This window comes from Entelurus aequoreus, linkage group LG09, assembly GCF_033978785.1.
Source record: "Entelurus aequoreus isolate RoL-2023_Sb linkage group LG09, RoL_Eaeq_v1.1, whole genome shotgun sequence".
NCBI lineage: Eukaryota > Metazoa > Chordata > Actinopteri > Syngnathiformes > Syngnathidae > Entelurus > Entelurus aequoreus.
The window spans coordinates 38179473-38194380 of record NC_084739.1 but is presented as its reverse complement, the minus strand read 5'-3'; the positions used below and the strand labels follow the sequence as shown (position 1 = coordinate 38194380).

Genomic DNA, 14908 nt, shown 5'->3' with positions numbered 1-14908 from the left:
CTGCAGAACACTGAAATTCAAGTATGTCTTTTATTTATATGTATAATAAAATAAAATAAAAAATATATAGCTAGAATTCACTGAAAGTCAAGTATTTCATACATACATACATATATATATATATATATATATATATATATATATATATATATATATATATATATATATATATATATATATATATATAATACTTGATTTGGTGAATTCTAGCTGTAAATATACTCTCCTCTTAACCACGCCCCGACCACGCCCCTCATCAGTGAATTCTCAGAGTTTGTTGCTGATCTAGTGACGCACACAGACAATATAATCATAATGGGGGACTTTAATATCCATATGAATACCCCATCGGACCCTCCATGCGTGGCGCTCCAGACTATAATTGATAGCTGTGGTCTTACACAAATAATAAATGAACCCACGCATCGCAACGGTAATACGATAGATCTAGTGCTTGTCAGGGGTGTCACCACCTCTAAAGTTACGATACTCCCGTACACTAAAGTAATGTCCGATCATTACCTTATAAAATTCGAAGTTCTGACTCATTGTCAACAAACTAATAATAATAACTACTATAGCAGCCGCAACATTAATGCTGCCACAACGACGACTCTTACTGACCTACTGCCTTCGGTAATGGCACCATTCCCAAATTATGTGGGCTCTATTGATAACCTCACTAACAACTTTAATGGCGCCCTGCGCGACACCATTGATAGTGTAGCACCGCTAAAGCTAAAAAGGGCCCCTAAAAGGCGTACCCCATGGTTTACAGAAGAAACTAAAGCCCAGAAATTATCATGTAGAAAGCTGGAACGCAAATGGCGTGCGACTAAACTTGAGGTTTTCCATCAAGCATGGTGTGATAGTTTAATAACTTATAAACGCATGCTTACCTCAGCTAAAGCTAAATATTACTCAAATCTCATCCACCTCAACAAAAATGATCCTAAATTTCTGTTTAGTACAGTAGCATCGCTAACCCAACAAGGGACTCCTCCCAGTAGCTCCACCCACTCAGCAGATGACTATGAATTTCTTTAATAAGAAAATTGAAGTCATTAGAAAAGAGATTAAAGACAATGCATCTCAGCTACAACTGGGTTCTATTAACACAAATACGACTGTATATACGATGGATACCGCCCTCCAAAATAGTTTCTCTCTCTTTGATGAAATAACATTGGAGGAATTGTCAAAATGTGTAAATGGGACAAAACAAACAACATGTTTACTTGACCCAATTCCTGGGAAACTTATCAAGGAGCTTTTTGTATTATTAGGTCCATCAGTGTTAAATATTATAAACTTATCACTTTCCTCTGGCACTGTTCCCCTAGCATTCAAAAAAGCGGTTATTCATCCTCTACTCAAAAGACCTAACCTCGATCCTGATCTCCTGGTAAACTACCGGCCGGTGTCCCACCTTCCGTTTATCTCGAAAATCCTCGAAAAAATTGTAGCACAGCAGCTAAATGAACACTTAGCGTCTAACAATCTCTGTGAACCTTTTCAATCCGGTTTCAGGGCAAATCACTCTACGGAGACAGCCCTCGCAAAAATGACTAATGATCTATTGCTAACGATGGATTCTGATGCTTCATCTATGTTGCTGCTTCTTGATCTTAGCGCCGCTTTCGATACTGTTGATCATAATATTTTACTAGAGCGTATCGTTGATCATAAAATTTTATTAGAGCGTATCAAAACACATATTGGGATGACAGACTTAGCCTTGTCTTGGTTTAACTCTTATCTTACTGACAGGATGCAGTGTGTCTCCCATAACAATGTGACCTCGGACTATGTTAAAGTAACGTGCGGAGTTCCCCAGGGTTCGGTTCTTGGCCCTGCACTCTTTAGTATTTACATGCTGCCGCTAGGTGACATCATACGCAAATACGGTGTTAGCTTTCACTGTTATGCTGATGACACCCAACTAACTCTACATGCCCCTAAAGCTGACCAACACACCGGATTGTAGTCAGCTGGAGGCGTGTCTTAATGAAATTAAACAATGGATGTCCGCTAACTTTTTGCAACTTAACGCTAAGAAAACGGAAATGCTGATTATCGGTCCTGCTCAACACCGACATCTATTTAATAATACCACCTTAACATTTGACAACCAAACAATTAAACAAGGCGACTCTGTAAAGAATCTGGGTATTATCTTCGACCCAACTCTCTCGTTTGAGTCACACATTAAGAGTGTTACTAAAACGGCCTTCTTTCATCTCCGTAATATCGCTAAAATTCGTCCCATTTTGTCCACAAGCGATGCTGAGATCATTATCCATGCGTTCGTTACATCTCGTCTCGATTACTGTAACGTTTTGTTTTCGGGCCTCCCTATGTCTAGCATTAAAAGATTACAGATGGTACAAAATGCGGCTGCTAGACTTTTGACAAAAACAAGAAAGTTTGATCATATTACGCCTATACTGGCTCACCTGCACTGGCTTCCTGTGCACCTAAGATGCGACTTTAAGGTTTTACTACTTACGTATAAAATACTACACGGTCAAGCTCCTGCCTATCTTGACGATTGTATTGTACCATATGTCCCGGCAAGAAATCTGCGTTCAAAGAACTCCGGCTTATTAGTGATTCCCAGAGCCCCAAAAAAAGTCTGCGGGCTATAGAGCGTTTTCTATTCGGGCTCCAATACTATGGAATGCCCTCCCGGTAAAAGTTAGAGATGCTACCTCAGTAGAAGCATTTAAGTCTCATCTTAAAACTAATTTGTATACTCTAGCCTTTAAATAGACTCCCTTTTTAGACCAGTTGATCTGCCGTTTCTTTTCTACTCTGCTCCCAACCCGGGGTGGACCGCTAGCCTGTCCATCAGATGGGGACATCTCTACGCTGCTGACCCGTCTCCACTCGGGATGGTTCCTGCTGGCCCCACTATGGACTGGACTTTCGCTGATGTGTTGGACTTTCACAATATTATGTCAGACCCACTCGACATCCATTGCTTTCGGTCTCCTCTAGAGAGGGGGGGTTGCCCACATATGCGGTCCTCTCCAAGGTTTCTCATTGTCATTCACATTGACATCCCACTGGGGTGAGTTTTCCTTGCCCGTATGTGGGCTCTGTACCAAGGATGTCGTTGTGGCTTCTACAGCCCTTTGAGACACTTGTGATTTAGGGCTATATAAATAAACATTGATTGATTGATTGATTGATATTATTCTCCAGTGCAATAACAGTACTGAAATGAAGGCTAAAAGGGCATTAATGGGAGCTTTAAAAAAAGAAGTAACTAAATAGTTACTTTTCACAGTAACGCATTACTTTTTGGTGTAAGTAACTGAGTTAGTAACTGAGTTACTTTTGAAATAAAGTAACTAGTAACTAACTAGTTACTGGTTTTCAGTAATTAACCCAACACTGGTAAAATGTGCCGTTGGACATTCTTGGCACTATCGCAGCTCGTGACTCCTGCACGCTTGTGGAGTTGTTCTGGGCGTTTCCACGCCTCACCTTTCAGGACAGTCGTGATGCACACACTCGTGCAGGTGTCCTGCATGTCTGGCTCCTTGCTCCAATGGCGAATGCGTCGCTTTTGTGGTCGCTTTAGTATTTGACCGAGAAAAGACAGGACGCACGAAAGACTTGCTAGCTGGCCTGCACGATTGTGGCCATAATAATATTTACGATTATTTATTATGTTAGGGAAAACACATAATGTCGTCAGGTAATTGGCCATGAAATTGTCCTTTAAGCTAAACAAACGTTATCCATATATTTAAAGACAAGTCTGTGTTTTTTTTGTTATTTATTGGTATTAACATTTCAACCGTTTCTTTGTACATAACTCTTTTTAGCTCTCTCTATTTTTGATGTTTTTTGGGGGGGCATTTAAAAAACAGCTATGTTCCACAAGTGACCTGCGCATCATCAAGTTGACACCCAAGCTTGACCAACCTATTCATACATTTGACAGTTAGTTTGTAGTGTGAAACATGAATATTAAATGAAAAAATACAAAAATATAGCGTTATTTAGAGTAAAAATGTTACTCACATGAAAGAGTCATTCAGCGTGCAATTACATTTCCGCGGTCCAAGGATTCATACGCATGCGCAGATGCAGAGCGTGCATGAATTCCAATAGGGAGCACGTCTACTGACTCTATTTAGCATGATGGCGAGCCTTTAGTCTTGCTGGTGGGACCAGGACACAAGCAAAACAGCATATTGTGCAGGCGCCCACCCCTATAAGAACAGTGGTGTGGTCTTTAACGCACACTGAGCAAGACTCCACGGAAGGGAAGCCGGCGAGGTGTTCACGGAGCTCTGTGCGCATACACAATGGCCTCTGGCGTGGGCGTCTGCCACCTCATGAGACAAGCCGCTGTTGCTTTTCTGCCACGACGGCTGTCAAAGTGCTTTATTTGATATGCAGCGGAGCCTGCTTTTAAAAAGTTAATATTGCAGAGAATCACCCTCATTTAATGGCAGCCCAAATCGTGATCATGATTTAAATGTGATTAATTGTGCAGCCCTGCTTCCTGTCTTTCACTTAAATCGTGCCACATGGTCATTTGTATCAGAATGAAAATACATATTGCCACAAATTTATGAATGTGTGTCAAACACTGAAGCAAAGTAAAATAGTACGATTTCTCATTACAATGAAATCCTTAAAGGGAATCTATGATATATTTTGTGTTTTCTGACTTATAAATGTTGTTACAACGTTGGATATCCGTGTTAAATAATGCCAAAGCCTCAAATCATAATGTTCATGCAGTTTAGGGTGCCTCTGAAGGCAGGGTTTTGCAGTCTGGCTATGTTATGACATCACAAGTTGGACATAGTCTTTTAGAAACAGAAAATAAAGGTAGGATAAAGTATTACTTAATAAAACTGACGTGTGACATGTAGTGCCATTTTTATACAGAGTCTGAATCGATTAGCGAGTGTGCAGGTGTAGTTAATGTTGTGACCGGATGAATTTATACAATATTAGGTTTATTTTCGACCTTGTTTGTAAAGAAAAATTATGGTGACGACGCCACAAACGAACACCTTGCAGACAGACTCGAAAAGCCTGTTCTAAAAGTGACTATGGAGCAACATTTACCCCGAAGCGTATCCAATACATTATCTAGACCACAAGGATGTCTTTTAAATGTGGCTTAAAATCATCATAGGTCCCCTTTGAGAAGTTCATGTTGAGACGGAAATGGGGTTATTGATAAACATGCACTAGTGTTTAGTAAGTTTTCAATGATAGTATGCAAATCTTGTAGTTGGTTTTGTTTGCAAAGCAGTTACCTTCTTTAAAGTCACTCTCTTTGTAAGTTTGCTTCTGCATTGGGATGTCATCCTCCACGCCGTCCTCCTCATCGGGGTTGTTGATTATATCCAGCGCGGCCTCGATAACCTCCGCAAGTTCGTCTCTACGATCTTTGCGAGCAGGTTTCACCTCCGGGTGCCGCGTCAGTCCCATCTCCAGCTGATAAATCTTGGAAGAGGTGAAGCTCTCAAAAGGCACCAGAGCGTACTCGTTGGGCAGGCGAGCGCCTGTGTGGACCTCTGCCTTCTCAATTTGAGAGTGCAGGAAATCCAGTAGATCTCCCGGCTCTTGGTCGTTGTTCTGAGATAGTCCCTGCACCCCGGGGAGCTCCTTCCTGTTCTCCAGGAGCTTCAGCTTCTCGCCCATTTCCTGCAGTTCCTGCTTGAGCTGCGCAATCTGCCGCTTCAGACTGGTGGCGCGGTTTAGGTGGCGCTCCTCCTGCTCCTGCAGCATGATCTGATAGTGCTCCTTCCCGTAAGTCTCCCCAGCTAGGCCCGGCATGACAAGGCTGTCGTCGGCCGGAGAGTTGCAGTCCAGCAGGAAGGCGAAGAGCAGCAGCAGCAGCAGGAGCAGGAAGAAGCCCAGGAAGAACCAGCGGACCCGGCCCTGAAGCAGCAACCCCCGTCTGGGCATCACGCTCTCATACAAGCCGGAGCAGACGACTCTGCATTCCTTTTCTCTCTGACATCCACTTTTAGCATCACTTACGACAAAGAGTCCCAGCAATTACGACGAAGGTGTGGCGCACTCATTTCTGGCTGATCCGGTCTGAAATTTTCTTCAAGTGCATCTCTTGAAAAAATACTTCTATGTAAATCCATGCGATTGTCACCTTTAGGGGGAGGGGCGGAGAAACAAAAGATTCACAACATTCACATATTGCATTATTACAACTATTACAATGAACACCTTAAAGGCCTACTGAAACTCACTACTACCGACCACGCAGTCTGATAGTTTATACATCAATGATAAAATCTTAACATTGCAACACATGCCAATACGGCCGGGTTAACTTATAAAGTGCAATTTTAAATTTCCCGCTAAACTTCCGGTTGAAAACGTCTATGTATGATGACGTATGCGCGTGACGTCAATCGTTGAAATGGAAGTATTCGGACTCCATTGAATCCAATACAAAAAGCTCTGTTTTCATCTCAAAATTCCACAGTATTCTGGACATCTGTGTTGGTGAATCTTTTGCAATTTGTTTAATGAACAATGAAGACTGCAAAGAAGAAAGTTGTAGGTGGGATCGGTGTATTAGCAGCTGGCTGCAGCAACACAAGCAGGAGGACTTTGACTTGGATAGCAGACGTGCTATCTGATGCTAGCCGCCGACCGCGTGGATGATCAGGTGAAGTCCTTCGTCGATCGCTGGAACGCAGGTGAGCACGGGTGTTGATGAGCAGATGAGGGCTGGCTGGCGTAGTTGGATAGTTAATGTTTTTAGCATAGCTCTGTGAGGTCCCGTTGCTAAGTTAGCTTCAATGGCGTTGTTAGCAACATCATTGTTAAGCTTTGCCAGGCTGGAAAGCATTAACCGTGTATTTACAGGTCCCTGGTTTAATAGTATTGTTGATTTTCTGTCTATCTTTCCAGTAAGGGATTTATTTCTTTTGTTTCTATATGCAGTTAGGCCCGATGCTATCACGCTAGCTCTGTAGCTAAAGTGTTTCGCCGATGTATTGTCGTGGAGATAAAAGTCACTGTGAATGTCCATTTCGCGTTCTCGACTCTCATTTTCAAGAGGATATAGTATCCGAGGTGGTTTAAAATACAAATCCGTGATCCACAATAGAAAAAGGAGAGAGTGTGGAATCCAATGAGCCAGCTTGTACCTAAGTTACGGTCACAGCGAAAAAAAGCTGCGTCCTGCACTGCACTCTAGTTCCTCATCCACGAATCTTTCATACTGGCTCAAGTTAACGGGGTAATCGTCGCTTTCTCGGCCCGAATCGCTCTCGCTGCTGGTGTAAACAATGGGGAAATGTGAGGAGCCTTTCAACCTGTGACGTCACGCTACTTTCGGTACAGGCAAGGCTTTTTTTTATCAGCGACCAAAAGTTGCGAACTTTATCGTCGATGTTCTGTACTAAATCCTTTCAGCAAAAATATGGCAATATTGCGAAATGATCAAGTATGACACATAGAATGGATCTGCTATCCCCGTGTAAATAAAAAATGTCATTTCAGTAGGCCTTTAAGGATGAATAAAGTGAAGGTTTGAGAAAGTGAGGAATTATTTCACCTGCTTGGCCAGACACAAGCAGTCTGACCCCATTTGCACAGGTTACATAACCCAGAACAGTCCACAAGCCTCCAAAGTTAACAAAACTAAAAAGACGCAACAGTCCTGCAAGCAGGAGCACCACACAACACAAACACATTCAGGGAGCAACTTCCTGTTTAACTGCTTTTCTTTGAAAATAAAAGCACTGAACTGTTGCATACAAACAATCAGATGTGGATAGGGCAGCCAAAAATTGTATTCAACCAAGAGTACTGCTCCTTTGGAGTAATATGACTCAGGTCAAAGTAAAAAGTAGTCATCTAATTTAAGTGTTGTGTGAAAAAAAACAACTCAGTAACTTGCGAGTAACTTCTAATGTGTGGTGTAACAATTTGTTTAAACAACTATTTGTTTGAATCATCATTTAAGGTTGCTGATTCGATTCAGTGGCAATACTAGTTTATTTTAAACAATAAGGTCCGTGACAATTCAGTGAGTTAAAATCGGTTCGGAAACTTTTTTGCAAAAAAAAATTAACCAGTGTGGCTGTAAAATCAGCTGGATGCTGGACACTGCAGGTGAAGTTTTCTATATTCCTATTTCTTGTAAGGTAATTAGGTATGAATGAATTATGGATACAAACAACAGTTAATGGCCAATGCATTCACATCGTATTTGAATAAAGTGCAACCAACACTTTATGTTGAATTAACAAGAGGAAACACTTTCTGCTCTTATAAAAGTACAGTAACCCACATTTTAACAGTAGATTTACCTGCTACTTTGCTGTTGTTTTTCAACATTAAGTTAATACAACAAATCTATCAAAAATAAAGTGCAACCAACATCTCTTCCGGTTGAATTAATGAATTAATTAATTCGACCAACTCAGTGGCCTAGTGGTTGAGAGTCGTGAGTTCAAACCCCGGCCGAGTCATACCAAAGACTATAAAAATGGGACCCATTACCTCCCTGCTAGGCACTCAGCATCAAGTGTTGGAATTGGGGGTTAAATCACCAAAATGATTCCAGAGCGCGCACAGCGCTTCTGATTGACAGCTCTCAAGCACTCTTCAGTTGGGGCACTCTTAAGTTAAGGGACCACTAAATTGCTGGGTTGCACGTAACGCCACCTCCGTTGCTGTTGCCTTGGATAGAGCACATAGAGGTCAAACACAGCATAATTCTTGCTCAAAGTCAATTGAAAGCAGAGTGAAAATGCCAACACGCATTGTTGTCGCCTGTGGAAATGCTTCCAATAGATATGGTCGAAGTTTATAAAATAGTACATTATAAAGTGAAATACGTTAAAACAAACAAAAACGCAGAGAAAGCTTGTTGATCCACGTATTTAAGCTTGTCGTACGTCGAGTGGAGCCAAGTCAGAAACATGATAGACTACTTTGTCAATGTATGTATGATATTGAAATACACTGTAAAAGCATGTTTTTGCTTTCCAAACCTTCCTTATTAATACTTTTCTTTAGGAATCTCAGGAAGTGAACATATGTGTAAGTAACTGCTACGAAGTGGGAAGGAGGTAGGATCAAATAAGCTTGGCTTCTTCCTACTCCTTTTCGGTCACGTCGTAAAGAGAAATAGAAAATATTATATATCATGTTGAAACTGCATACATGTTTGAAATACATTTCTACCAACCAACCAAAACTATTAGCATAAAAAATATCATTAATGGTAATAATAAACTACATGAATAAATCTCTTGAAGGGTGCATATTAAATAACTACGCATGCTGTATCTTGATATTGCTAAATATTGTTTGAAACCAGACATTGCTGAACAACAGAGAAATCGAACTAAACAATGAGACAGAATATGAACTTCACACCATTAAAACAACTACAGACATTAATTGGAGACGACAGCGAAATATTTCTACTCGGAAATCACCTGCAAAAAGTAAACTTACACACAGCAATATGACACTCGCTAATGCCAATCAAGTAATTTACTAACCGATGCACAAATAAGTCCAACATTGTCTTTCACGGATTAATGCTCAATTGGTGGACTCCTACAGATGTAATATGATGTGCCTCCAATCATCTATCAATCCATTTTCTACTGCTTGTCCCTTTTGGGGTTGCGTGGGGTTAAAGCCTATCCAAGGAAGTGCGGTCGAGCAATAACTTCAACAGTCGACTTTGGTGATGATAAATGGTTTAAATCTTTAGAAAACAATTTCTCTTAAGGACTATATATAAATCTCTTCCATCCAGTTTCAAATTTTTTTAAATTATATCTGACTTGTAATTTTGCCCTCTAAACCTTTGAAAATACACCCAAACCTGCACTGATGGAGATAAATAAACAATATCCCAATGCAGGTGTGCCCACACACGTATATCAACATGTATGCGTTGGGTCAGGAACGACTGCGAAACAAACCTGTTTCGCAGGTAAACCTGCGAAACAGGCTTGTAGGGATGAAATAGCCTTTGTATTTTTTCCTGACCCAATGTATATTCCGCTCTACCCCGTTATTGAGCACTGTGTAACGGATAAACCACAGAAACCTCGACTATATATCAATATATACTGCATGTGTTTTATAGAATTTTTTTTTTAAGGTGTGTTAAAGGTGTTTAATTAAAATACAAGCATGTTTAACGCATATAGATTAATATAGGTTGGTGTATTACCTTATTCTGATGACTTGCATTGGTTGGCATTAGGCAGGATACTCAGTAGTGCTGATAAGTAAAGTTCCACAAGTTCAAATAAATACTGTGGAGGGAAAAAAAGTCCTTCTTTCTTTCCAATACCACATGGAAGTAGTTGGTTTTCAGCTACTTAGTTGTCCAGCTTCCATACTTGTTATTAAACCCTTTACAAAAAATACATTCGAGGCAAACTCCGTAGCTTGCCAGCTTCTATAAGCTAGTTTTCTGAAAACCTTATTTTGTTAGCGCAGTGCAAGTAGCACTTATACTGTGAAGACAGAGTCCGTGTTGAAATAAAAAGTGGTTGTCGCGTCCCTGCCAATTGTTTTTTCTTCTTCATACTGAGCTTGCGGCAGCCAGCGGGCATCTCACAATATCCTTGGGTGCTGTGACTCTCAATCAAGTGACAAAAGTGACGTCATAGTAAAGATTGACGATCAGTCATTTATAGGTTATGGTTAGGTTCTGATTTTAATTTATTTCAAACATTCATGCAGATACAATATGTTACATCATGTAAAATTTGAATGCCTGGCGATCGACTGATACACCCTTTGCTATCGACCGGTTGCCATTGACCTAAAGCAGGGGTCTCAAACACGCGGCCCGCGGGCCAATCACAGCCCGCGAGACGTTATTTTGCGGCCCGCACCTTAATATGAAAATGTCATGTTAGTGCGGCCCGCGAGTTTTATATGAATGGCGCTTGACAGCGTCATACTTGTAAACCCTCACGATTTTTCCGGGAGACTCACGAATTTCAGTGCCCCTCCCGGAAATCTCCAGGGGCAACCATTCTCTCGAATTTCTGCCGATTTTCACCCAGACAATAATATTAAGGGCGTGCCGTGACGGCACTGCCTTTAGCGTCCTCTACAGCCTGTACAAACAGCGTGGCAGCCCAGTCACATGTTGTATTTGGCTTCTGTAGGCACACGTAAGCCACTGCAAGACATACTTGATCAACAGCCACACAGGTCACACCGAGGGTAACCGTATAAACAACTTTAACACTGTTACAAATATGCGCCACACTGTGAACCCACACCAAACAAGAATGACAAACACATTTCGGGAGAACATCCGCACCGTAACACAACATAAACACAACAGAACAAATACCCAGAATCCCATGCAGCCCTAACTCTTCCGGGCTACAATATAAACCCCCCCACCCCCCCGCTACCACCTAATCCCGCCCCGCCCCGAGTTAGGGCTGCAAAGTGTTCTGAGTATTTGTTCTGTTGTGTTTATGTTGTGTTACGGTGCGGATGTGTTTGTCATTCTTTTTTGGTGTGGGTTCACAGTGTGGCACATATTTGTAACAGTGATAAAGTTGTTTATACAGACACCCTCAGTGCGACCTGTATATCTGTTGATCAAGTATGTCTTGCAGTCACTTATGTGTGTCTGCAGAAGCCTCATACAACATGTGACTGGGCTGGCACGCTGTTTGTATGGTGAAAAAGCGGACGCGACGACATGTTGTAGAGGACGCTAAAGCGCCCTTAACATTGTTGTCCGGGTGAAAATCTGGAGAAATTTGGGAGAATGGTTGCCCCGGGAGATTGTCGGGAGGGGCACTGAAATTCGGGAGTTTCCCGGAAAAATCGGGAGGGTTGGCAAGTATGTTGCTAGGGCGGGAAAGCCATTCAAAGGTAAATTCATTAAAAAGTGCATGTTACATTTTTTTAAGAAATCTTTTCTTGCGGCCCAGCCTCATCCAGTTTCTGCATCCAGTGACTCCCAGGTAAATAACCCCTTCCCCTAGAGGGGGGGGGGGTTACCCACATATGCGGTCCTCTCCAAGGTTTTTCATAGTCATTCACACCGACGTCCCACTGGGGTGAGTTTTTCCTTGCCCGTATGTGGGCTCTGTACCGAGGATGTCGTTGTGGCTTGTGCAGCCCTTTGAGACACTTGTGATTTAGGGCTATATAAATAAACATTGATTGATTGACATTGAAATTGAGTTTAAGACCCCTGACCTAAAGGGACTCTTGCCCTCCACTTGAAACCTAGAAGTGCCTCTAGGTCACTTGATTGTGACCCAGCAATTGGGACACCCAATCCAGAGAGGTCACTGAGGTCAAGACTCTCAAGTTCATCCACACCAAAATCAACAGATCAAGCCTTGTACACTATGGGCGCAATCAGGTCGGTAAATGAAATTACCTTCCACAAATGTGTGTGTTACTACATCAACTAGCATTATCAAACACTGCTAAAAGACACACTAAACATGTTCTAAATGTAACTGAATAGGAGTGTATGCAACACAACCAACAGTCACTTAAAGTTCATCTAATGAAGGCCCGACCAGCGTGATGCATCTGTCTATCCTGACAGCTCTAATGCGTTCTTCACCTAGCCTCACAGCAGTAAATCCATCTCAAGGCTACAATGAAAAGCAGCAGGACACAGTGTTTTAAGGCAGTGTTCCCCAACCTTTTTGTAGCTGCGGACCGGTCAACGCTTGAAAATTTGACTCACGGACCGGGGGGGTATTTATTTATTTTTTGTCATAAAGAAATACAATCATGTGTGCTTATAGACTGTGTCCCTGCAGACTGTATTGATCTATATTAATATATAATGTAGGAACCAGAAATATTAATAACAGAAAGAAACAACCCTTTAGTGCGAATGAGTGTGAATGAGTATAAATGGGGGAGAGAGGTTTTTTGGGTTGGTGCACTAATTGTAAGTGTATCTTGTGTTTTTTTATGTTGATTTAATAAAAAATACAATTTTTTTATTTTTAATTTCTTGTGCGGCCCGGTACCAATCGATCCACGGACCGGTACCGGTCCGCGGCCCGGTGGTTGGGGACCACTGTTTTAAGGGACACCAAGAACTTATCTTATTCCTCTTTGCAGCTTGATGATAAAATAGAGTATTTTGTTTCTACTAACTGTACAACTACTTTCTTTATAACAAACATGTGACATCTATAACTGTCATATTAGTTTATACATAATCGAATATTATCAGAATCAGCTTTATTTGCCAAGGCAAAATTAATTTGACTTGGTAAACTGTGCTCTCTTTGTTTAGTGTAAGAAATAAAGAAAATAAAAACGCAACAATTACGCGAGAGCGCAGTACCGTGGCGGCCATTCGGCGCAATCTTGGTATGAAAACAAGAGGGAAACATTAAAGAAAGCAAAGGGCATAAAATACATCGAAAGTGCACAGAGCAGATGCAACCAGCTGCCAGTGTTATTGCACCATGCATAGAAAAACAACAAAACAAAACAAGTTCAACACCTACCTACACAATGTTATGTTATGTTATGAAATAAGTGTATTCAGTTGTTGTTTTCTTCATTGCAAATGGGTCATATTCATGACAAGCTTATTAAATCAGTTTGATCAGTAGCATCATATTTGTATCGAGGTTGGGAAAGAAGTGAATTAGCGTATTTAGTTTTCAATAGCGTCTCTGCAGCATCTTTATTGTTTTAAACCATTATTGCAAGCGTTTGTAAACCATTAGTGCTGTTATCTGTTGTTTCATTTAAAAACATATTTTCACAAAAAGTTAAACAGGTTGTGCCTTTAGCTAAGCAGGTTGGTGTTATCTTCAGTGTTTTCAAGTTATTTTCTGTCTGTTAAACGTCCCAAAGGACATAAAATACATCAAAAGTGCACAGAGCAGATGCAACCAGCTTCCAGTGTTATTGCACCATGCATAGAAAAACAACAAAACAAAACAAAACCACAAGTTCAACACCTACATACACAATGTTATGTTATGAAAGATGTGTCTTCAGTTGTTATTTTCTTCATTTCAAATAGGTCATACTCATGACAATATTATTACATCAATTTGATCAGTAGCATCATATTTGTATCAAGGTTGGGAAATAATTGAATAAGCGTCTTCAGTTTTCAATAGCATTTAATTAGAATCAACGTTATGAAAGATGTGTACTGTGTTAGTGTATTTAATATTATATTCATTTGGTATAAAATTTGTAACCAATTTGTAAATTGGTATCAATGCCAACAGTAACTTATCGTTATTATCATATTAGTATCAGGGTTATGAAATGAGCGTCTCTGCAGCATCTTTATTGTTTAAAACCATTATTGCAAGCGTTTGTAAACCATTAGTGTTTGATTTAAAAACATATTTTCACACGAGTCAGTTTTATACCTAACAAGCAGTAGTTAAACATGTCACTTGTTTATTTACATAACATTACCTTGGAAACATCAAACAATAGGAAGTGGTCGTTCATTCAATCTACAGTACCTCTCTAAAGATAATTACCGAGTATTTCAAAAGGCAAGTTGATGCCCTCTCTCAGACCAATGAGAACAAATATCCAGTTTAAACATTTATATTTCATAAAAAGTTACTGCGAACTCTGAATCAATTGTAGTGCCAACCATTATTCTGAACGGTCTTAACCGGAAGTTGACCCGGTTGTGCCTTTAGCTAAGCGGGATGGTGTTATCTTCAGTGTTTTCCAGTTATTTTCTCTCTGTTAAACGTCGCGCTCGGCAGGTAAGTAGTGTAAAGACAATTACTCACCTCATCGTACATTTGTCCCTCGCCGCTGGTTCTTAAAGCTGGAAGTTAGGTGTGAAACACACAGTGACAGGTTGGCTGTGTTGCAAAATGCCACGGAGCACTGGAGAAAGAGTGGCTTGCCATCCACTTCCGGT

The 14908-nt window shown here is 40.9% G+C and overlaps 1 protein-coding gene across 1 annotated transcript in view; it reads right to left on the bottom strand.

Annotated features, from left to right (window-relative positions):
• Positions 1-14908, bottom strand: part of csgalnact2 (chondroitin sulfate N-acetylgalactosaminyltransferase 2) — a 19530-nt gene extending 4622 nt beyond the window's left edge. Inside the window, exons 1-2 of the mRNA XM_062058723.1 lie at positions 14775-14908; positions 5292-6145 (exon numbers count right to left, since the gene is read on the bottom strand). Coding sequence (XP_061914707.1) covers positions 5292-5946 — 655 coding nt within the window. The 5' untranslated portion in view covers positions 5947-6145; positions 14775-14908. The remainder of the gene's footprint in view (positions 1-5291; positions 6146-14774) is intronic.